Raw genomic sequence first — 22,705 nt, forward strand, 5'->3', positions numbered from 1 at the left:
GAGCTTTGTTGTGTACAAGTCATTTGTGTATCAAAGCAAGAATAGAGAGAACACAGCAATTTTAAAGAAATGTAATATGGAAACTAATTAGGGAAAGGCAGGGAAGATGAGGCAGTAAAGAACCCCATGAAGGAACACTAGGTAAGATGTATGATTATCCAATTTCCAGGAGAAGGGAGTTGAAGGAGTCAAATAAAGCTCCTGTGTCTTATGCCAAAGAAACTAGAAACAGATAATGTGACAGTTTTGAGAGTGGATGTGGGGGAGATTAGCAATTCAATTTTGGAGATAATGAGTTTAATATGTTTCAAGTTCACATGACAGGAGACAGTTGGAACTGTAAATTTCTGAAACTTAGAAGTGATGCCAGAGCTTGGGAAAACTTTAGGAGTCGGTGTACAGATTTGAAAACCAGAGCCTGGGGAAACACAAGTCCTCCAAGGGAGAAATTGTACACAGATACATTATTGTTATCCGAAGTTCATACTTTATTCAGAGATCCCTATTTTATAGCGAATGTCCCAGGATCCTGCCCAGAATACCACATTAGAGACAGTTGTCATGTCTGAGTTCCTCTTGATTATGACAGTTCCTTAGACTGTTCTTGATTGTGGTGACTTAGATATCTGGGGGGAGTACTGGTCACATATTTTATAAAATACCCTCCAAAATTTAGATGTGTGATGTTTCTCTTATGATTACACTGGGGTTCTGGGACTGGAGGAGGAAGACCCCAGAGACTGATATCACGTCATGTCAAGAGAGTTCCTAACATGGTTTCTCAACATAACCTTGGTCACCTGGCTCTATTGTGTTGATCAGGTTTCTCACCAGTACAATGAGTCCTATTTTCACTCTTTCTTTGAAATAAATCACCATTGACAGCTCACAGTTAGAGAAAATGGGGAGTCACAATGCATTCCTTGAAAGTTTGAATAGCTTAAATTATTTAAAATTCTTTGACAAGGAATTTTGTCTCTTCTCCATTGGTTTATTAACTCAGTTATTTACATCAGTATGGACTCCTGAACACTGATTTCATCCTTCAGCTTATAATTCCATACTGGCTTATTCAGTTGCACAATTTGTTCCAACATGGGTCATTTGCAGCTCTGTAGGTTATCTTTTCAAATTCCACCCAAGCATCCCTAGTCATTAGTAGCTTTTCAAGGAGCACAATTCTTTGCTTGTATCAGCATCACAAGTTGGGGGTCAGAGGTGACAAAGAAATGTGTTTGTCTTCAAATAAAGTTTTCTATAGCTACCAGAAACTGATAAAACGTTCTAAAATAGACCTCCAGGCAACCGCCACAAATTTGAGTTTATGCTCTCAACCACAAGACACAGCAGAAGCATTCTGGTACTAACCTTTATTTCATTACTCACAATTCAAACATGAACACATCTATTCCCCCAAATTATTTTCCATTATTTATTTTCACATTTTAAGTGATTTTTCTTTTAATAATAAAGGCAAAATGTTTTCTTTTTCTTTGATGAAACAAAAAATTAAGGCATTTAATAATAAATGTAAACCTTTATAGTACTAACCTTCCATGAGATAGTTATGCTTTCAATTTTAATATTAAAATGCTAATTTTTATAATTATACACAAATTTGACTTAAATTAAGCTACTTGTTATGAGTTATATAAATTATCTCTTTGGGACAAATACTAAAAAATTTATAATTTAATCATTTAAATCGATTTTATGAGTGGAACTTAGAGGTCTATATTTTTTAAGTGTCACACAACTCTCTATGGAGGCAATTATTAAAACTTCTCAATAAAAGAATAATGTATAAAACAAGAAAAACATACATTGTACAAAAATATACTTCATTAAGTATATTCTATCTGCATGCTTTATGGTATTTGTTCATGATTTAATGTTAGGCTTATGTTATGAACTCTAAAAAAGTTCTGTAAGACTGAAATAGAGAGTATTTTGTGACTTATACCAGGACTAATGCAAGAGATATAATTAGAGTGTTGTGTCTCTTCCACCTCTTAGAATTAATTTAACATGATCTTAACTGTATTTTAGTCACTACATATAGATCAGGAAATGGTGTTACAAATTGACAAAATGTTTCAACATCGTAAAAATAATGTTTTCTTAATATATTTTACGGTACAATTTAAAAACATTTGTGGGATTTAAAAGAAGTACAGAATTTTTGCATTTTCAGTAAGGGAAGCGTGGATATAAAAGCACTTACTATATGTCGTATGTAGAAGGCACCTAACTTCAGAATTTCCAAACAACTATTACTACTTAGAAACTATAAATAAGTGATGATATAATTTCCTGGGAAATATGATTAGATACCCTTTCTGGAACCAGTACTCTCATTACTACTCTGAGTTTTATAATATATAGCTTGGGAGAGGAGACATAATGCCACATACTTCCAGATAATTTGCAGCATCCCTATAATTATGGGGTCTGATACTAGCTTTGCTTCTGATTCAGATATGGCACGAAGCTAACTTTTGTCCCTTAAGATATTTTAAGTCAGCAAAGTCCTAGCTCTCACTCTATTTGCGAGTCATAGTATAGCTATTATCCATTCATTCAAATCTTTGTTGGTTATTTCTTTCCCAAACACACTACATCTCATGGTGGATCACCTAGAGCACTCATTCTCTAGTCCACTGAGTACAATTGATCCTTCACTCAAACACATCCACCAGCCACACCCACACGTGGATCTAGGCTACAACATAAAGTTTCTGTGTGTACACAGAGATGCTGAACTGCTCGAGAAAAAAACACACACCCACACCCAGATGGTTTGGCAAATTTATGTGCCGGAAGCCGGTCCATCCTTGCTGCTTGACACAGTCGCTGCAGGAAAGAAACATCTGCACAGCATATGTTTCAAGGGACCTGGCGTATATGGCATACTGTTCTTAATATGTTTGCTCCCCTTAGCGCTGTGTGTTTTAACCAAGGTCACCTCTCCGAGAAAGGTTGTTTCCCCAGGTAGAGATTTTTCCCTGAAGTCAGGGAGGGGATAAAACTCCTTAACTAAGTGCCAGGCGGGTAGTTAATCACTTTAACTACAAACAATCACCCTTAAGCTACATAATCTTTACTCCCTGGAATGGAGATAAGAAACGCCCTAACCTTTGCAATAGAAATTGACAGGATTAAAATCAACTGGTATAAATACGGATGTAACAAGACAATAAACAGCAGAACCTCTCTGGAGATCCAGACCAGAACTTGGCTGGAGATCCTGGCTGGAGATCCTGGCTAGGTTGCTGATCAACTGAACACTGTCTCCGTGTCCTTCCTTCTTTGCCGACTCCGACTCCGTCTACGCCTTTGGGAACCCCTGGACCTGCTGGGGTTGGACCCTGGCATTTATGCTCCTCTTCTCAGCGTCATGTGTTATATTCAATTGTACCTTCTGACCTTTCCCTGGATCATCCCACAGTATTAAATCAGCTTTACCTTCAAGACGAGCCATGGAAGCCTAATGCGATTTAAGGGTTATCTCTGTATGGCTCCTGTCATCTATCTGCATCCAAGTAATTTGCTCCTTTTCCATTGTGAACAATTTCTCTTCTACCATCCTATATACTAAAACCCTAATATGCAAATCGACTGAACAGCTGAACAACCAGTCGCTATGACACGCACTGACCACCAGGGAGAAGATGCTCAAAGCAGGAGCTCCCCCTGGTGGTCAGTGCGCTCCCACAGGGGAGCACAGCTCAGCCAGAAGCAGGGCTCATGGCTGGCGAGTAGCAGTGGGAAGCCTTAGCTGGCAGGCGGACATCCCCTGAGGGGTCCCAAACTGCAAGAGGGCACAGGCTGGGCTGAGGGACACCCCTCCACCCCCCCGCCCCCCCCCCGCCCCCCAGTGCACAAATGTTATGCACCAGGCCTCTGGTTAGATATAAAAACTCAAGCACAAAAATAGGATAACGTCACTTACTGAGATTTTGGGTTAATCATTCAGTCCTTAAGGAAACATGAGCTGGAGGGCAGATTTAGCCATCAGGTCAAAGTTGACATAATTAATCAAAGAGATAGTTTGGATATGTGGTCTGATGCAAAGGAATATGGCCTGGACAGAAACACAGCAGGGATTCATTAACATATAGGTAGTGGCAACTCATGACATGGTAATGGATAACATTTACCAAAGAGAATATGTACAGTAAAAGGCTTGGAAGCTAGATCTTGAGGACCAACAACATTTAAGCTAAGAGTGAAAGGATTCGATCCTGATAGGGACTTTAAGAAACTGGACAGAGATGTAGGAAGATAATCAGAAGAAAGAAGGGTCAGAGAAGTCAAGAAGTGCCAAGTGCCAGTAGGGTTCATATTAATGAGGTCTGGGAAGTGGGCACGGAATTTAGAAGCAAGAATGTTAAGTGACATTTACAAGATTTCTTGGTTGGTTGGCGTTTTCAGCATACTGCTCAAATGAAAAGCAGGTAATGTTGCGTGTAGAAGAAATGATAAGCAAGGGAGAGAGGGTGAATATAAATTCCTCTTTTGAAATGTCTGTAAATGTAAAAGGTAAGCTAAGGAAGTAGAACACTACTTGAGAGCCAAGGGTTTGTTTCATTTCATGTTTAGTGTTTTGAGCTTGTTTCTTATAGATAAAGAAATTAAGTTCACTTGAGATAGAATAAATGATGAAATGCATTTGTAATTATCCATTATTATAGGAAATTTTGATATTATCACCTATCTCATTTTCCCAAGAATTTAAAATTAACCCTATTTTTAAACATAAAGTTTCAGCAGGATTTTCTCTAACTCTCCGGTATCTGCTCTTTTCCTTCTAAATCTGTGTGGGATTTAGTTTACTCGGGTAATTTCTACAGCGCCACAGTCCCAATAAGTAAGGGGGGTGAGTGACATACTTATTTCCATGCAGGGATACCATTAGGTGGAAGAGCCTGTTATCAGACCTCAAGAAGCTAGAGGGGCCCTAATCGGTTTGGCTTAGTGGATAGAGCGTCGGCCTTCGGACTCAAGGGTCCCGGGTTCGATTCCGGTCAGGGGCATGTACCTTGGTTGCGGGCACATCCCCAGTGGGGAGTGTGCACGAGGCAGCTGATCGATGTTTCTCTCTCATCGATGTTTCTAACTCTCTATCCCTCTCCCTTCTGCTCTGTGAAAAATCAATAAAATATATTAAAAAAAAAAAAAAAGAAGAAGCTAGAGGGAGTGATCTTAGAGGTATGACAGGACTATAGATTGTGGGAAATTTCTCAGGCATCTGCCACATAATACCTCAGACATGTTTTTTCTTGCCTTTCTTATATGCCTCTTTTCAGTAGATTTAAATTATTATAATAACCTTCCTAAATTTTCCCAAGCAACTGTAATCCATTATTATCTAATAAACTCCAATTAATAAGCTATGTAACATATAGCATTTATATGGTGGCAGACTGTAACCTAATGGCAAATGTTTACCTTTTTGTGTAATAACTATGTCTGTCTTCAGTAATATCTGTAGCTAAAGTTTTACAGCTTCTTTTTACTTCCACGCGTTCCCAATGGCTTCATTATGAGTGCAGCTATACATTGCTATTTTCACTTAATAGTCTGTTCATTTTGCTAAATAAGCACTACCAATTAAAAGAATATAGGAAAACATAATAAAAGAAAATTAAAAGTATTTTTAGGAAATATAATTGTTTTCACTAGTACTTATATTTTCTGGATTATTAAACTTAAGTAGAATCAAAAGCAATCTTTACAGTGTTATTTTCATTTTATTTGCCTTCCTGGATAAGAACATTTCAATTTTCAAAATTTACTCTTAACTCTTTACTGTCAAATATTTAGCTTTTTAGAAAAATAAATGAACATTTGGAATAACTGGGTTTTGATAGATAGGATCCAATCCAACACGAAGAACTCAAAATAGGAAATAAAGCTCTCAGAAAACCTCAGCCAATATTCAGTTAATGAGGCACCACTTCCCACTCAAGACTATCAGCTAAATATCTATGATTCTCACAGAAAAAGAATATATGAATTCTAACATTTTTTTTATAAAGTCAAGAAAAACACTGAGTTGCTGAATCAGGATATAACTGAATTCCTCTGGGACAAAGGATAGTGGTTAAGACCCTGGGCTCTAAGCCAGATTCTCAGGTTCAAATCCCAGCTCCTCCACTTAGAAGCTGTCTGATTACCTAACCTTTCCATAATCTGGTTTTCTGAGCTTTAATATGACACCTATTGTAGGTTTGCTGTAAGAACTCAGTGAGATCATATAAATCAAGATGCTTAGAATGTGTCTGGCACATAGAACTCAGCAGGTAATATTGCATCTGACCATCTTTTGTAGAATAAACCACTGACTGCTCCTTTTCTCATGTGTGACTAGGCAAGACATTTTAACAGTAATTCTTTCCCCTTACACTAATATAAAAATAACTGACAGATAATGCATACAAGTTTGATTGACTGTAGACAGGGAAGTCAGCATATTAGCATGCTTCTCATAGAAAACAATGGACAGCAATTCTAGGCACACAGAATGTGTATTTTGTAAACTTTATTCTACATGAGATAAAGTAGAAGCATTTCATGTCCAGTTATTGATTATGAAAAGAATTTGAGACCATGTGGTGTTCAGCTTAATGAGAGAAATGTAAAAAATATGAAATTCCAAAAATATATATATTTAAAAAATCACAGTGAAGTTATATTCTAGGAAGACACTCTACTTTCAAAAGTCACTAACTTTAAAACACTACCTTATGTGGTTGTATTTCCCAGTCACTAAATGTTTACAGCCACATGCTTGAGAGATCCATGGCACCACCTGACAACCACATTTTGGTCATCACTATCTCTTTCCATTTGCCTGCAGTGAGCTCTCACGTAATTAGGGCTAAATACAATGCACTTTTAAAATTAAACCAAGCCTCTGGGAAAGAATCATGAAAATTGATGGTTAAAGGACACCCAGGCAATTAACAAGCAGGATAAAGTTAAAAATTGAAGATAAAAAAGTAGGTTAAGAGCTTTTCTCTCTCTTTCCAACATGGTTTGTTGATACAGAAGGCATATCAATTAGCTTCAATTTACAGTAGAGAGGAATATAGAGGCAGTCCGTATTTCAGTCAATAAGTAAATTGCTCTGCTAGTTTCCAATGGATTTTTCTCTCTTTTAAGCATACAGTTCTGAAATAATTCTCAACTTGATTGACTTTTTGGAAGCAAGCCTGAAAATCTATTTATTTTATTTTTTTGCTTTCTGGAATCACAACAGTGTAACAATAAGCTAATAACACTTTAAATGTTAAAAATCTGAGATATTTTTACCCCAGTAAACTGTTTTTTCCACCAAAAAAATACATGTAACATATTATTTCTGATGATTTAAAACAATATATGAGATGAATGGTAAGGCTGTGACTTGGTTTCGTTCTTTTTTGTAACTAAAGCATCTACTAGTCCCTGAATACACACTTGGCACTCAGCAAATATTTACTGAATGAGTGAATTCATGCCTATGATACCATAATACTTTTACTTATTTATTTTTGTTAATCCTCACCCAATATTTTTACATTGATTTTTAGAGAGAGTGGAAGGGAGAGGGAGAAGAGAGAAAGAAACATCGATGTAAGAGAGACACATTGCTTGGTTGCCTCTTGCATGCTCCCCAACCAGGTCCAGGGATCAAGCTTACAACCTAGGTACATGCCCTTGATCTGAACTGAACCCGGGACCCCACAATCCATAGGCCGATGCCCTATCCATTGAGCCAATACGGCTAGGGCAATACCATACCTTTTAGAGAAACTACTATTATGTGACTTCGGATTATGGCAGAACTCTTACTATTGGACTGGACAATTCCAGCCCACTCTGAGCTGCTCTTCTAGAAAATGCCTGTTGGTTACATGGGAGGTCCACCTCTTCGCGGGCCAATCGGGTGACCTTGTTTCCCATGACTGCCTTCCTTCGACATAGGTGGAGGTTCAAAAACCCAGGTCTTACAATAGGTTTGTCCCAATCTATTCATCTTTTAGATTCATGAGAAGAATTTAACTGTAAAAGTTGTCCATGGTGTTTCTGGTTTTGCTATCTATTTGCTTGATCTGTTTTTTATGTGCAAAAGATAAGCTACCACTGACTTCTCAGACTCAAGTCCCTATTCCTTTTGAAATTATGTCAGCTTTGCCCGGCCAGCATGGCTCAGTGGTTGAGCGTTGACCTATGAACCAGGAGGTCACTGTTGGATTCCCGGAAAGGGCACATGCCTGGGTTGCAGGCTCGATCCCAAATAGAAACATGCAGGAGGCAGCCAGTCAATGATTCTATCTCATCATTGATGTTTCTGTCTCTCTTTCCCTCTCTCTTCCTCTCTGAAATCAATAAAAATATGTTTTTTTTTTAAAAAAGAAAATTATGTCAACTTCAATTTTCCTGTATCAAGATCTATGCTATCTTGGCCATTAACTTAATGCAAGGACCAAATTAAGAGTGTTTACTCAGAAAGATTTTGGTTGGAATTTTTTTTTTTTTACTTTCAGTTTGGTGAATACAATAAAATAATCTACTCATCACAGTGAAAAATAAAAGTTAATCCCCTTTCAAATGGACTCAGGATTTTATTAATTATACCTATAAAGACAGTGGTCATTTCCCATCTCTATTCAATAAAACTTGAAATGAAATGTGCACTGTTATACCAGGCAACGCAATTTGGCAAAAGAAAAACAAATGATACATATGAGAAAGTAATGTCATTTCTTCTTAAATGTCATTGCCCAAAGAAATATATTTTCCAGTCTATTTTGATGAAGATAGCTTTGATTCCAAAAGCAATGACATTTAAATATAAGGCTGCAAGAAACAAAAGCCATCCAAGATAGCCACAAAATATATCCCCGATTTTTTAAAAAACTACATTAAAAACAAAAGTACAGTAAATAGAATATAAGCATGGATGTATATTAATTTATATCTTCAAATTTTACTTCTAAATACATCTTTCTGTGCATTACATTAGGCTATTCACACTAAATTTAAAATTTTGTAGGAAATACAAGGAAAAGGACCAAGTGGTTGTTGGAAATTGTGGATAAAAGCCAAGGTTTAGCATAATGTTGCCAACATGTTTTCATTCATTCCTATTTATTGAGTGCCTACTTTCTGTCAAGCATGCATTTGGCCCTGGGAAAACAGTGGTTTAAAACAATTTTTATAAAAACCCTCACCTTAAGTGAGGCTTAAATTACAGAAGAGGGAAGAGAATAATTAAATTAAATCAACAACACATTTAGTATGCTAGATTATAAGTGCTATAAGAAAAGGCAGGATGGGATATGAGGAATAGCTAATAACCAGGGGTTTTGGATAGGGTTGGAATTTTACTTGGGTTATATTTGTTCAAAGTGTTCTACTCGTATAAAAAGTGCTATAGGGTTCATCCTGTATCCATATATTTGCAAGTGGATCATTTTTGTAAGATAATTTACTAGCCCTTATATTTTTAATATTTTTATTCAGGGTCACACTGCCCTTTGGAAAGGTTGCAGGACTGTCTGGAGTCCCATTTTGGACAGCTCTCCCCCATAGTGATATTATTAAACAATCCACTAATATTTCTCTAGGAACACTGATTTCAGTTATGTTTTTTACCTTTTATAAATGTAAACCTATATGGATTTAATAGTGTTGCAAGCTCATTAAAATGGATTTTACTCAAGTATTTTAGTCAAATACTATTTCTCATTTAACATATTTTTATATGGATTTGAAATCTTCAAATTTGGATATATAATTTATATTTTTGGTTTTTGTATCCAGTAATTTTTTTTTCTATTTTATATCCTCCATCACAGTCATTAACATTTAGCAAAGTTATTGATATATTTTAATATATTTATCCTATAATCAGCCACCCTACTAAACTTTAGAGTTAATTCTATCATTTCTCAGTTGGTTCAACCACCTTCTTAAGGTTGGTAAATAGCCTATGCAAAAAATAATTTATCTCCTCTCACCCCAAATATATTTCTAGCTATAATGTTGTGCGTTGTTGCCCTGGCTGACCTACCCAGAACCAATCTCTTTTCCATCCCATCTGACAAGGTCTGGAGCCTCAACACCCAACCACTTGATTGACTTGGAATCCTCTCCCTCTCAAGGTGAGACTGTAGCCACAGCTCTGATTATCAAATGGTTTGTCCAAGCCAAACTGCCTGCCCATATCTTCCACACATTGTTTTTAGTATCATATTTCTGTGTACAAATATTAAACAGTTCGGGCAGCCTTAACTAGGGGTCCAAAAATCAACGTGCTCGAAGGGAACCTCACACCTCTGGAAATCACAGACAACATTGTATGGATATATGCACTTTATCAGGGCACAGGGTCCACAGCCTTCATTTGATTTTGTAAGTGCGCTACGAGCCTGGAAGCCTAAGTAAGGCAAATGGATGCCCATGAATGATTAATATAATCAATAGTTACTGTTAACAGAATTATGGGTTATTTATATAGCTTAAGACATATGCAGCCATAACTAGCTGCTTTTAGCATATATCTCTACTATTTCATATAAATAAAAATACACCTAAATCCCAAGCAATATATCTGTTTTTAATCTTCTTTTATAATTTACTTACATGATTAGCCAAGACAATTGCCAAATTTATTGCTCAGAACAAAGAAGCTTTATAAAAATAATTATTTAAACAACGAATGACTCTTCTATAGCAAATGTAGCTAATACTCATTCCCTATAGGCACTACTCAGAAAACTTGCAAAATTCATTTTCTCAGCCTCTGATCATGCCTTTCAAACAACTAAGCCTGGGCAATTTTAATTAGGGATATTTTCTGCCAAAAAAAACCCCAACAAAAACAAAAACAAAAAGACAAGGCTAAACATTCTCTAAGGGCAATAAGTGGCATCTGCTCTAAAATGAGGTTTAAAAAAAGATTTAAAAATCATTGTTTCAAATTCACAATCTTTCTTAACCCATATCTCTAAATAACTGTTTTTCATGACTATTAACTTTGACAATCAAAAAGAATGTAGCAAGTTATGAATCATCTTATTTGGCTCAGATATGACATTTAACTGATTTGAAACAAGATCCCAAATGGTACAATTATGCCATTTTCCGATGAAAATAAAGATGAACAGAAAGGAACACATGCAATGCTATTAGAATTTTCTCTAAAAGTTATTTATAAATGCTGTGGTATTCTAGACCAAAGTGGGAGATAATACTGTTATGTCTGGAAAACGTTGCAAGTAGAGGATGTATTAGAAGTGTCCAAGGCTAGCTGCCTCCTGAGTGATCCCACTTCACAAAGCACACATGGAAACAGCCACCAGACTTCCACCAAGATAAAGAAAACAGAGTAGCTTGTCCCTTGCAGGGCCCTGCCTTCACAGACACATCTGCTGAAGGAATTCTGAAGACTGTCAAGTGTGTATGAAGAGTCTTTTCTTTCTCAAGTAGTTCACGTGCCCTAATTCGGTTTCAATTTCACTTTCATAATAACAGCTAACACTTATATAGCATAAGTGCAGAGCATAATTCCTAAGCACTACATATCTAGACACTCCATAAATATTTACAATATAAATATAAAATATATCTCTTCCCCCAAAGCTGACATGATACAGGTATTTTATGGAGGAAAATGAGGAAACATTTTCAAACAGTTTGGAAACTAAGGCCGGGGTAGTGGAGCTGGGATAGTACCCCAAACATCCTGGCTCCAGAGTCTGTGTTCTTAGAAAAACTTTATGTTACCTCAAAGCCTATCTATAGCATTTTTTAAAGTAAAGTAGTATTAAAGGATTATTAAAAAACATGTAAACCCTGCCCCATTCCTTTCACTCCACGCACACACTCTCTTAAGTCAAACACCCCAATTGTTCCTTTGGCTATATAATTTGTAATCTGCAACTGACAAATCAACTAAACCCTGTTCATTTCCAAGTATGGCACATGAAGATTTACATTTCTTACTGCTCCCAATCTTCATGCACCTTTCTCTTGCCCTCTCAGAATAAATAGACCACACTCTTTGCTTAAATCAGTCAACTTCTTGAGACTATAGTGACCAGGTAAGTGGGATTTACTGTTGAGCCAGACAATGCACTGTGACTTTTCCCCCTTTTTCATGCATCTTCAAATCATTCTGGAGTTGATAAAGGTCTTTCATTTGCTAGTATTCAGTGTACCCTATAGGCATTTATATTAATGTCAAAGATATCTTATTCCAAATTATCTCTGGAACACCTATTAACATTACTTTTCAAATGTCGAAATTCATCAGTTTTTTTCTTTCCCCTGAAGGCCTTTTGCCAGAACCCTCTGCTTTCCTGCCCCATCTAGATTGGTTTCCCTCAAGATTCAAGATTGCTCCTCAGGCTTTCTTTCAGTATTACTCTGTGTTAGAGCCCATGTCTCCTCTTCTGTCTTCACATGATCTTGGTGTAGGTCCTCGTTTTGCTGGAGCACATCATGAAAACGACACAGGAGTGGTGAAGTTTAGAATTCTTGAATTTTGAATGTCTTTAATCTTCATATCACAGCAGGGTACCATGTATTTTAGAAATCACTTTCTCTCAGAATTTTGTAGACTGTGTCACATTGCATTTAGCTCACTGTATGTTTCCAACTTCCTAATATGTAACTTTCTCTTTGGAGAGTTTCAGGATTTTTTCCTATTGGGTGGAGTCCTACACGTCAGTGCAGTGATTCTTGGTGGAGCCTTTCACAAGATGAGCACTCTCTGAGTTTCTCAAAATGACATTTCACTCCCTGCTGTCCAAATATATTGTTTAAAATGTCTATATTAATTCATATGTCCATTTTCACAATTTTTTTTCTTATTCTGGAACTCTTCTTATAGATTTTGACTTGATAAGTTATCCTATATTTCTTTTCTCTTTTTTCCTTAACTATGAAAGGTTTCCTAGACTTTATGTACTAACTTATTTTATCCAAGTGCTCTTTTTTATTCTTTCCATAGCACATTGTTATCTAACTATATAAAACCCTAATATACAAATCAACTGAATGGTGAAACAACCAGTCGCTATGATGCGCACTGACCACCAGGGGGCAGATGCTCAACACAGGAGCTGCCCTCAGCCTACAAGCCCCGACCAGCAGCGGTGGCGGGGGGCAGGGCTGGCGAGCAGGCAGCACCAGGCCAGCCAATGCAGGTGCGAGTGGGGGTCCCCAACTCTCCTGCTGGTCACCCCGCAGATTAGCCCTGATTGCTGACCAGGCCTAGGGTTCCTACCCATGTACAAATTTTGTGCACTGGGCCTCTAGTTATATAGATAAAATGCCTTCCTGAAGATATCATTGATAGAGTATTTTTAATATTGTAATTTCTCCTTATCCCAAACGCGTCTGTTTTCTGGATTTAATTTTGCTATATGATTAGGCTTTCTCTTTTATGATGGTGATTTGTCTCCAAAGCCTCATAATCTTTTTTTTCCCAGATCATATTAGATGATGGGATATGATGACATGATTGCACAGTCTCTATGTGCATAGGTGAGGCTTTCTGCAAGGTCATTAGGGAATAGATAACATTTTTACTGGAAAACCTTGAAATGTCTCCCACTGGAGGCATTTTTCTCTGATTTCCTGCCTGAGCAGAATGGACCTGACTCAGAGCATTCTCATGGCAGAAATGAGACTTCTGGATTCGCTAAGGAGACCCTTATTTAGACCTTCTGGGTCCAGCCCATCATTCCTGGAAACTATTTCCTACCTAACCAGCAACTTCACGTCCTGGACACTTCTGGGGTTTGAAAGATGGATTGTGGAAGTGGAATAATTTCCCCATTAGCTTTCTGTTTTCCAAAATGCTTTTGAGATCTCTTGTTCTCTGCTTTCTCCTCTTTCTTCTATTTGTCTATGTATCTGTGTTTATTTCATATATTTTGCAATGATTTCAAGAGGGAGGAAAATAAATTATTAGGTTTGTTCCACCATGTTTTTCTGCAGGTTTGGAGAATTATTTATACTGGCAGCCTTGTTTCTTTTTAGGTAAAAGAGCTGGAGTGTGAGAACTAAGCTCAGAAGGGCCGAATTCCTGGCCCAGTCTACATCACCGCATTCACGCTGCTAACCGCCTGCAGTTAGTCAGTTGTCTGTATATTGGGCAGGGAAATGTAGCAGCTGGGACATATACTTGCAGGTGGCTGTAAGGAGGGCACGCCAGGTGTTACTGTAGGGGAAAAAAAGGCTTTCTTTGTCTCGGTTTATTAATGCTAAGATAAAAGGTGTGCACACCCTGGTTGGAGACTAATTCTTTGTCCATTCATTCAATAATATTTGTTAAAAGTCTGTTATGTGAATCCAGCAATGACACTTCTATGATAAATGAAATATATCTCCACACACACAAAAAAAAATTGTATAAGAATGTTCCTGTGGATAGTATTCACGGTGACCAAAAAAAGAACATTCCAGATTTCCATCAACTGATGAATGCATAAATAAAAGTTGGTATAACCATTCAATGGAATAGTATTCAGAAAAAGGAATAAAGTACTGAAACATGCTACAATCTGGATGAAACTTGAAATCGTTATGCTAAGTGAAAGAATCCAATAAGAAAAGACTATATAGTGTATGCTTCCATTGATATGAAACGTCCAGAAGAAAAAGAATCTATAGGGGCAGAAATTATATTAGTGTTTGCTGAAAGCTATGGGGGCAGGAGGAGAGGAAGAAGATAGCAATAAGTGCTAATGGGTATGGGGTTCCTTCTCTGAGTGATAAATGCTCTAAAATTCATTTTGGTAATGGTTGCCAACTGTGACCTTACTAGAGAACCTTGAATCATAAAGTTAAATGAGTGAGTTGCATAGTGCGTAAATTATATCTCAAGACCTGTTTAAAAATAAAACATCAGAGGAAGCTGAGCAGGAAAAAAGGATACTGTGTGCATGTTTAAGACATTAGGAATACAAAAATGAATGGAGCTTAAATTCTAATGGAGGGACATACATAAAACATAATTATAAATTATTATTGAAAAAAGAGGCCCGGATAGAAAATGGAAAGGAAAAGGTGCTGAAGGTGATCACAATGATTAAACTGAAACACAGTTGACAAGGATAAGCTAGCTATGATGCAGAATGATGAAAAGTGAAAAGATAATTTCAAGCAGTGGGGTGAAATCACACTAAAATAAAACAAGCAGGCGAGTTCCCCCATGTGGCTGGAAGACAGGGAGAATGATGAGGTTGCAGCGATAGTTGGAATTATGGAAGGTCTTGTAGCTATGGAAGGTTTGTCAAATGTATTCTAACAGTAATGGGAAACTTCTAAAGCAGCAATTTTCAACCTGTGTGCTGTTAGAATTTCTAAAACATTCAATACCTGACTGCTTAGTCAGGGGCACTGACCTCTTTTCCCTTAGGCTGTCAAATTAAAAAATGACAACAGCCAACACAACAGTAGCCATCAGGTGTGAATGCCGTCTTAAACTATAAATACATAGGTCATATGACAGAATTTCATCCTATTGGTCATGCTGCATGATAAGGTTTTGTCTGATTGGTTAATTCTTGGAAACAGAAATCCTTACTAACAAGGATAGGCACCTGACTTTTTAAAAGTCACTTTGGAGGAAAAAAAAAAAAAAGTAGATAATCACTATTTCTTTGTAAACCAATAAAAAGTGTACCTATTTTTTTGTCAAATAGGCAAAAATATATATTTTTTCATTTGCTGCAGAATTTTAGTAGTTTATGTGTGCCATGAGGTGAAAATCGCTTAAAGGATTTTAAGCAGAATGAGTATTTTGCTAGACATTATATAACGTCACTTGTCTTGCCACTCTATGGTGAGCAGAATGGAGGACAGTTCTGTTTCTGTCCAGAACTGCCTGTGCATAGCTAAACAGGAACATCCCATTGGTGAACCTACATCACTCTTCAGCTTTCACAAGGTGTCTCCACTGGTGGCAGTATTATCTGGTAAAACCCCTATGTATAGACTCTCTAGAATGTCCACAGGCCATAATTCCACTCCCTGAACTCAGTGCAGGATATAATGAAGACTAATGCACAAAGATGTTTGCTGCAGCACTGTATATAACACCAAATACCGAAAATGAACATGGATATACAAAATGTGTCGAGAGATGCTACCACTGTCTCTCTAATTAGCCTTACTTCTTTAGAGTTATTGCTAATATCGGCAAATAAAGCCAGGTATATGGAAATAAGACTTTCAAACTGTAAATCTAGGGCATACAGAATTTTGCTACTTTGCTTTCACTGAGTGGTCAGTTAGTTGGTGAAAGGATTGAAGCATATTGGGGGGAAATTAACTAATAAACTTGAAAATGAGCTAATATAGGTAAAGTGCTTAGAATTGTGCCTGGCACATAGGAAATGTGCTATGTGTTAGGTATTATTGTTATTTTTGTATTGTTGCAATTGCATTAATTATATTAATTTAATAATAATTGGAATACTTTAAAAAATAATAAACTTGAAAAGGGCCATGAAATCAATTGTTGTCACTCAAACTTTGGTGAAATGGTTCAGATACATGCTCAACTCAAAAATAATCAACATCTGTATATAGTATGGAGCAAAAGTAGGTTTATAGTTGTTCATATGAAAAATAATACAATGATTAATAAATAATAATACAAAAATAATCTCTGTGTTTCATGTACTCACAGTTGTTAACTTAGTTTTGCCCCACTCACCATGGTTATGTACACATAATTGTACACAGATATCCCTTGAATAGTTTATGTCACACAATTGTACACACATGCATATGCATGTACATGTGCACATATGTGCGCACGCACGCACACACACACACGCACACACACACACACGCACACACAGCCAGGAAGGTTTATTTTGCAAAAACAGAAAATTCAACTGAGCATCACCATTTTCCCTCATTTTTTTCTGTACAGTAATGATAAGCTGTACATCAAGATGCCCTCACAAAGAAAATTATTTTTAGAAGAGTACGTAGTGTAAGTGGAAATAGTCGTTTTCCCTAGTGCATGCAGATTTTTTTCTTCATTCCCACTGGCTCTGCTCCTAAACTGTATGGTATCTGCCTAATTCAGTCTGCTACCTCTTTACACAGAAAGATAAAATGAAAACTTGTCACAGAACCTGAAAATGTTCAGGAGTCTTCATGAGGAGTCCTTGTCCTTAACAAGAAAATCCTCATCTTAAGCCCAACTGTTTTTCTAAATAATAAAGTGAATTATCTGTTAAACACAAAAATGACAGCCAGACTGGGAAAATGTTCACATGAAAATCACATCAGATATATTCTGCTTGCCTCCCACTTTGGGATATAGGTTCATTGAGTGGAATAATGAAGAATTACAAATACTATGTAATTTGACTTTTGGTGTTAGTGGGGCTATTTTGGTTTACATTTTTGATCAAGCAGATATAGTTTAATTTGGCTTTGTTAAATAAACCGATGAGAATAATAAGTTCCAATGTTTTTAAAAGTCATTGTTATTCAACATTCTAGTTCATAAATATGACTCCATATACTAAAATATGAATTGGTGGAAGTACATCTTCCCCAATGATGCTCAGATTATACCAAGTAGGTTTAAAAGTAGGTTTAAAGGGGAAGTTGCTCAGAAAGAAAATGGAAAACATCTCATAAAATATTAATAATATAGTAGAACTGTAATGTCATAAATGCAATTAAAGAGTGAAATATTTAATAAAACTTGAAGTTGTATAACTCCCATGTATACTAAGAAAAAGTAACTGAAAAAATTCATACCTCCAAATATTTCCAATAATTTCACTTTAATTGGGCCTAATAGTTGTTAGAGCCAGGAAGAAAAAAAAAAACTTAATTGAATTTCTAAGATATAAAAAGGTACATCTAACAGAAAAAAATAAGTAAATCCTTCAGGTTAATTTTGGCTGCGTTGATATGGAAAGGAAAGGAAAGGAGGGGCAGTGTTGCTGGGAGAACAAAGGTAACATAACAATAGGCTAATTAGTCCTTAAACCCCAGAGGGTGGGATTGCTTCCCGGAGAGGCTTTTGGGAACAAAAGGTCTCCCCCCATTAACTGGAATCTGGTGAAGGCTCCCTTCACAAAGGGACACATCAGTGACCCCTGACACCTGTACAGTTGTGAATGCAACTCGGAGGTGGAAACCCAGAAAGTCTCTTCTTCAGGAAGCGACTCCCTTCTCTAGGGACCTGTGGCCCCGATGATGCAATAAGCTCTGCACAGAGTTATCCAGACTAATTGATGAAAAGCAAGGAAGAAATAACATGGAGCTATGAAATCTCCCCAACCTGCAAGATGTTGGCAGGCAATGGATATGGAAAAGGAGTATTGTTTTTAACAATGTTGGAATCCCCGAAATAGCCCATAGTCTGGTGATAAATTCTTCCAAAGTAAATTAATCACCTCACAAAAAACCATCCATGAAAGTACTCTAAGTAGTATTCTTTCAATCCATTTCAATGATTATATCACAACTATGGATGGGCTGTGACGCACAATGCCTGGCCTGGGTCACTTTTTTATTTTTATTAAATAAGTGAAAAGTAATATTATAGCTAATAAATATATAATCACTGTTACTAATATCAAAAAAATCAAACTTAACCTCCAAATTAAATATAGAGTATCCCACACACACTTTGAAGAATATAAAGGCAGTGTTTATTAAAATGCATTTCATTTTCAACACTGAGCTATCTGCCGTTGAAGTGTGTACACATTGTTTGGCCATACGCTGTGTCTGTGTGTTCTGTTCACCAGAAAGTCAATAGACGGTCACTGTGTCCTCGCTATGCAAAGGTCGGTGTGATTTTATTCTTTAAGTAACTATATTTGCCCTCAGTTGGGTGATTAGAAACCATGGTGTAAACAAAAACATAAGATTTTTTTCACTCAATTCTCTAGCTCCCACCCAGTTTTTTTAACAGTATGGATAGGATTTGACTCTCCTCTCCTCTCTGGAGTTTAACATCCTCTCCTGAGAAAGAAGGGAAATACCGAGTCTCTGCTCTACTTCCACCTGAGGTGGGAGAGAACCACCCGCCAGACCCAGCCATAGGTCTCCTGGGCCCAGTGAGAGGCACCTCGCTAGCTCTTTGGGAGTCTCAGCGGGAGCAAAACCCTGCCACCGCTGTCCCTGGAAGTGGCAAGGGACCAGAAAGTGGAGAGAAATCATCCAGAGACGAGAGAGATACTAGATCGTTAGCCACAGTGTTCAAGTCCAGACCTGCCCTGGAGCAGCAGGCCCAGGCTACAAGCAGCAGTGTGGGCTGACTGAGCGTCAGGCTGGCATTGCAGGGATCATAGCTAAGAACCTCCCAGAAAGTGTCTTCCTCAGAAAAGGGCCTTGAGGTTCACAGATCCTGCCCACAACATACTCACTGGTTGCTTTTCCTTTAGGCAAAAATACTGTCAGAATTTTGTCTTTCAAATAAGTGTTTATGTAATTATCTCCTTAGTTTGTTACTTTAGAAATATTTTGATTATAATTTTTTAAAATCTATTTTAAAATATCTTACAGTTAGTAATTATTAATTTATGTCTGTCATTCTTTTTCCAATGCAGTTATTCACACATTCCAAACTACTCCACAATGGAATTTGTTTAAAGTATCAGTTCACTTCTTTGTCATCTCCCATTTCTTTGAAATGCATGATTCCATCATTTGATTTCAATTTCTTCCCTTTTTTAGTAACATTTCTTTCTTTTTAAAGAGATAGCTTTTGCCTGGCATGTGCGGCTCAGTGGTTGAGCATCAACCTATGTACCAAGAGGTCACGGTTCCATTCCTGGTCAGGGCACTGCCCAGGTTTCAGGCTGGATCACCAGTGTGGGGCATGCAGGAGGCAGCCATCCAACGATTCTCTCTCATCATTGATGTTTCTATCTCTATCTCCCACTTCCTTCCACTCTGAAATCAATAAAAATATATTTTAAAAAATAAATCGATAGCTTGTTTCATATGAGTTACTTGGGAAAATGTAGAGAATCTTTAATTTCATGAATTTCATTCATTCATAAGATTTTGGCACACTATTCCAATTCCTGAAATATAGGGCTATATTTTTATCCAGTAAGTGGTAAAAGTTCAACTGTTTGACATATGACACCATTGTGAAAAATGCAGTCTTTACATGTTGCTCAAAAATATACACGTATCCTTTGAAATCATTTCATTGAGGGTGAAATTAAAGTTTAGCATCTTATTTGCATGTAAATACTGAACCAAATCTATTTCAGGAAAGGCCATGCTTACTTTTGTTATTAATACTGAAGACTCTTGCCATATAAAGTTTTTTTTTCATGAAAAAAATGGTAATATATGTTGCAACATATTTCCACTGAGGATTGAGAGAGAGAATATCCTGTATATAATTTCTGACCTTTAAAATTCTAAAGAACAGGCCAATGGTACATACTTTATGACAAGGTCATTTACCAGTTTGTTCCTATAAGTGTCTTCCTAGTGGAGGAAACATATTGGAATATTTAGTAGATCCCTTTAGAATGAACATTCTTTCAGTCAAACTGAATTTTCTATGGACTATTAATACCGCTAAGTTTCATAAGTTCTCCTCTGGACATTGCTGTGTCTTCACAAACAAGAGCTTCAAAATTATGCACTTCCCGAAATCCATTCACTCTGTGCACGAACAATCGAGGCTACTGATGTCCGAGACAGAATCTATCTCAGACAGTGTGACAGTGGGGCCGGAGTTAGGGGTTTTCCAGAGCTAGTGCCATTCAGCACTGTGGACAGCTCCCATTAAGGCCTGAAGTTGGTGGCAATTTCCCTGTGTTTCTAAACAGAGCTCCAAAGTCATCTGCTTTGTATGGCTACACTTGTTTGCTGTTGAATAGACACCTGCTTAGGCGGCTTAGTGTGCTCGCACTCCGCTAGATGATTCTTTTTCGAACGAGTTCAGTTAATTAATTAATTAAGGCCACCCTGATTAGTGATTAGTTTTTCGTGTGTGTTTTTCGTGGAAAGCCCAGCTTATTCGGGAGCTAAAATAAAGTGGCTGAGGGTGTGCGCTCGCTAATAAGAGGATCTACTCCGCGACCTTCATTTGATAATCTCTACCCATGCTCTTAAGCGAATGAATACTTGGGTGACAAATAAGAACAGGAAATGTCTTCATTTTAAGTCTCCGAGGCAGCTACCCTGACAGCTGCCAGCTCCCTGCCCTAGTTCTCCAGCTGGGGAAAGCGGGAAGGAGGTTTCTGAAATAGACTTGGAGTCAAGGTCAAGAGAGGGTGTCCCTGTGTTTCAGGAAGGGAGTCTGAGAACGCCGAGCCTGGTTCAGGCTCGGCTGCCGGGCACGCTCCCGCCCAGCCCCTCAGCGCCGCGGGCACCGAACTCTCAAGTCTCGGCTGCGGAGCGCAGAACCCCGCGCCCAGCCTGCCGGCCACTGTCCGCAGAAATGCATGAGGATGCCCAGCGCCTGTACACGGGACACAGATGGACACTCCCGGGCCGAGAGCGGCCCGAGGAGCGGGGACCTGTGGGTGACTGTCCCCCACTGGCCGCCCCAACCTCTGCTCAGCCCAGGAGCGCCTCTTTCCTTTTGGGGAGGGACGCACTCCTCGGGGGAAACGGCACGGAACCCCCCAAACCACTTTCAGGCCGCTTCCTTGCATTGCCATCTCCTAAGGAAAAGTTTCCTGGCACAACTTTGCATCCTCCCATCGGGGACCCTATGGCCTTTTTCCCCTGATGGGTCCGCAAAGTTGGCGAGGCAAAGGGGAGCTGGTTCCCGGGCCTGAGGAACTCCGTGCTGGGTGGAAACTAGTTGAAGAACGGGCTCCGTCCCAGCGGGGCACCCACAGCGCCACCCTCGCCCTCCCGGCGCCTCGGCTTCCCTTCCCTTCCCAGCCCCGCGCCCCTCCCGGAGCCCAGCGAGGGCAGCGGCGCCGCCGGCGGGACGCGCGGGGCCCCCGCCCCGGGCGCGCGGAGCCCGTACCTGAAATCGCTGTAGGGGTGGATAATCCAGAAGCCTGCAGTTTTAACCCTTTCCTGCTCCTTCTCCACCGCCTTCTGGCTCCCAAACATGCGGAGGGAGAATTTGTTGACGCCGGGCTGCAGCATGGAGGTGAACTGCCTCTGCATGAAGCCGTACTGCCGCCGGGGTCCCTCGGCGTCCTCCAGGCCCCCGGCCGGCTCATCGCCGCCGCCGTCCACCTTGAAGCACACGGAGTTGCCCAGCTCCTTGGCGCCCGCCCCGCCGCCCCCCGGCGGGCTGCCCAGCCCCTTCTCGGCCCCGGTCGACCCCGCGCCCGTCGCGGGCGGCTTGGCGGGGAAGACGCTGTTGCCATCGTCCCGGCTGCTGGACGACGAGTTGGGCTTGCAGCCTCCTTCCATGCCCGGAGGACGCGGCGGGCGGAGGACGGCACGGGCGGCACACTCGCCGGGGGCTCGGCGCTGCGGGGCGGGGGCCGAGCCGGCTGCGCGCGAGCCCGGCTGCCCGTCGCGGCGGCGGCGGCGGCGGCGGCTGCTGCTTCCCGCCCGCCCGCCGGCTGCTCGCTGCGCGCCTGGCTCCCGCCGCCGCCGCTGCCCTCGGTGGCTGCGCTCCGCTCCGGCTGCGCCGCCGCTGGGCTGGGCTGGGCTGGGGCTGCCGGAGCCAGAGCCTCCGCTCAGCCCGCGCAGCGCCGCCCCGCGGCTGCCCCCTGCCGGC

The 22,705-nt window shown here is 39.4% G+C and overlaps 1 protein-coding gene across 1 annotated transcript in view; it reads right to left on the reverse strand.

Moving 5' to 3' along the window:
* HCN1 (hyperpolarization activated cyclic nucleotide gated potassium channel 1) overlaps positions 1-22,492 on the reverse strand; it is a 302,101-nt gene extending 279,609 nt beyond the window's left edge. Inside the window, exon 1 of the mRNA XM_036310979.1 lies at positions 21,995-22,492. Within this exon, the coding sequence (XP_036166872.1) occupies positions 21,995-22,392 (398 nt within the window). The 5' untranslated portion in view covers positions 22,393-22,492. The remainder of the gene's footprint in view (positions 1-21,994) is intronic.
* Positions 22,493-22,705: the final 213 nt, after the last annotated feature.

This window comes from Myotis myotis, unplaced genomic scaffold (genome assembly GCF_014108235.1).
Source record: "Myotis myotis isolate mMyoMyo1 unplaced genomic scaffold, mMyoMyo1.p scaffold_m19_p_5, whole genome shotgun sequence".
In the NCBI taxonomy this organism is placed as follows: Eukaryota; Metazoa; Chordata; class Mammalia; order Chiroptera; family Vespertilionidae; genus Myotis; species Myotis myotis.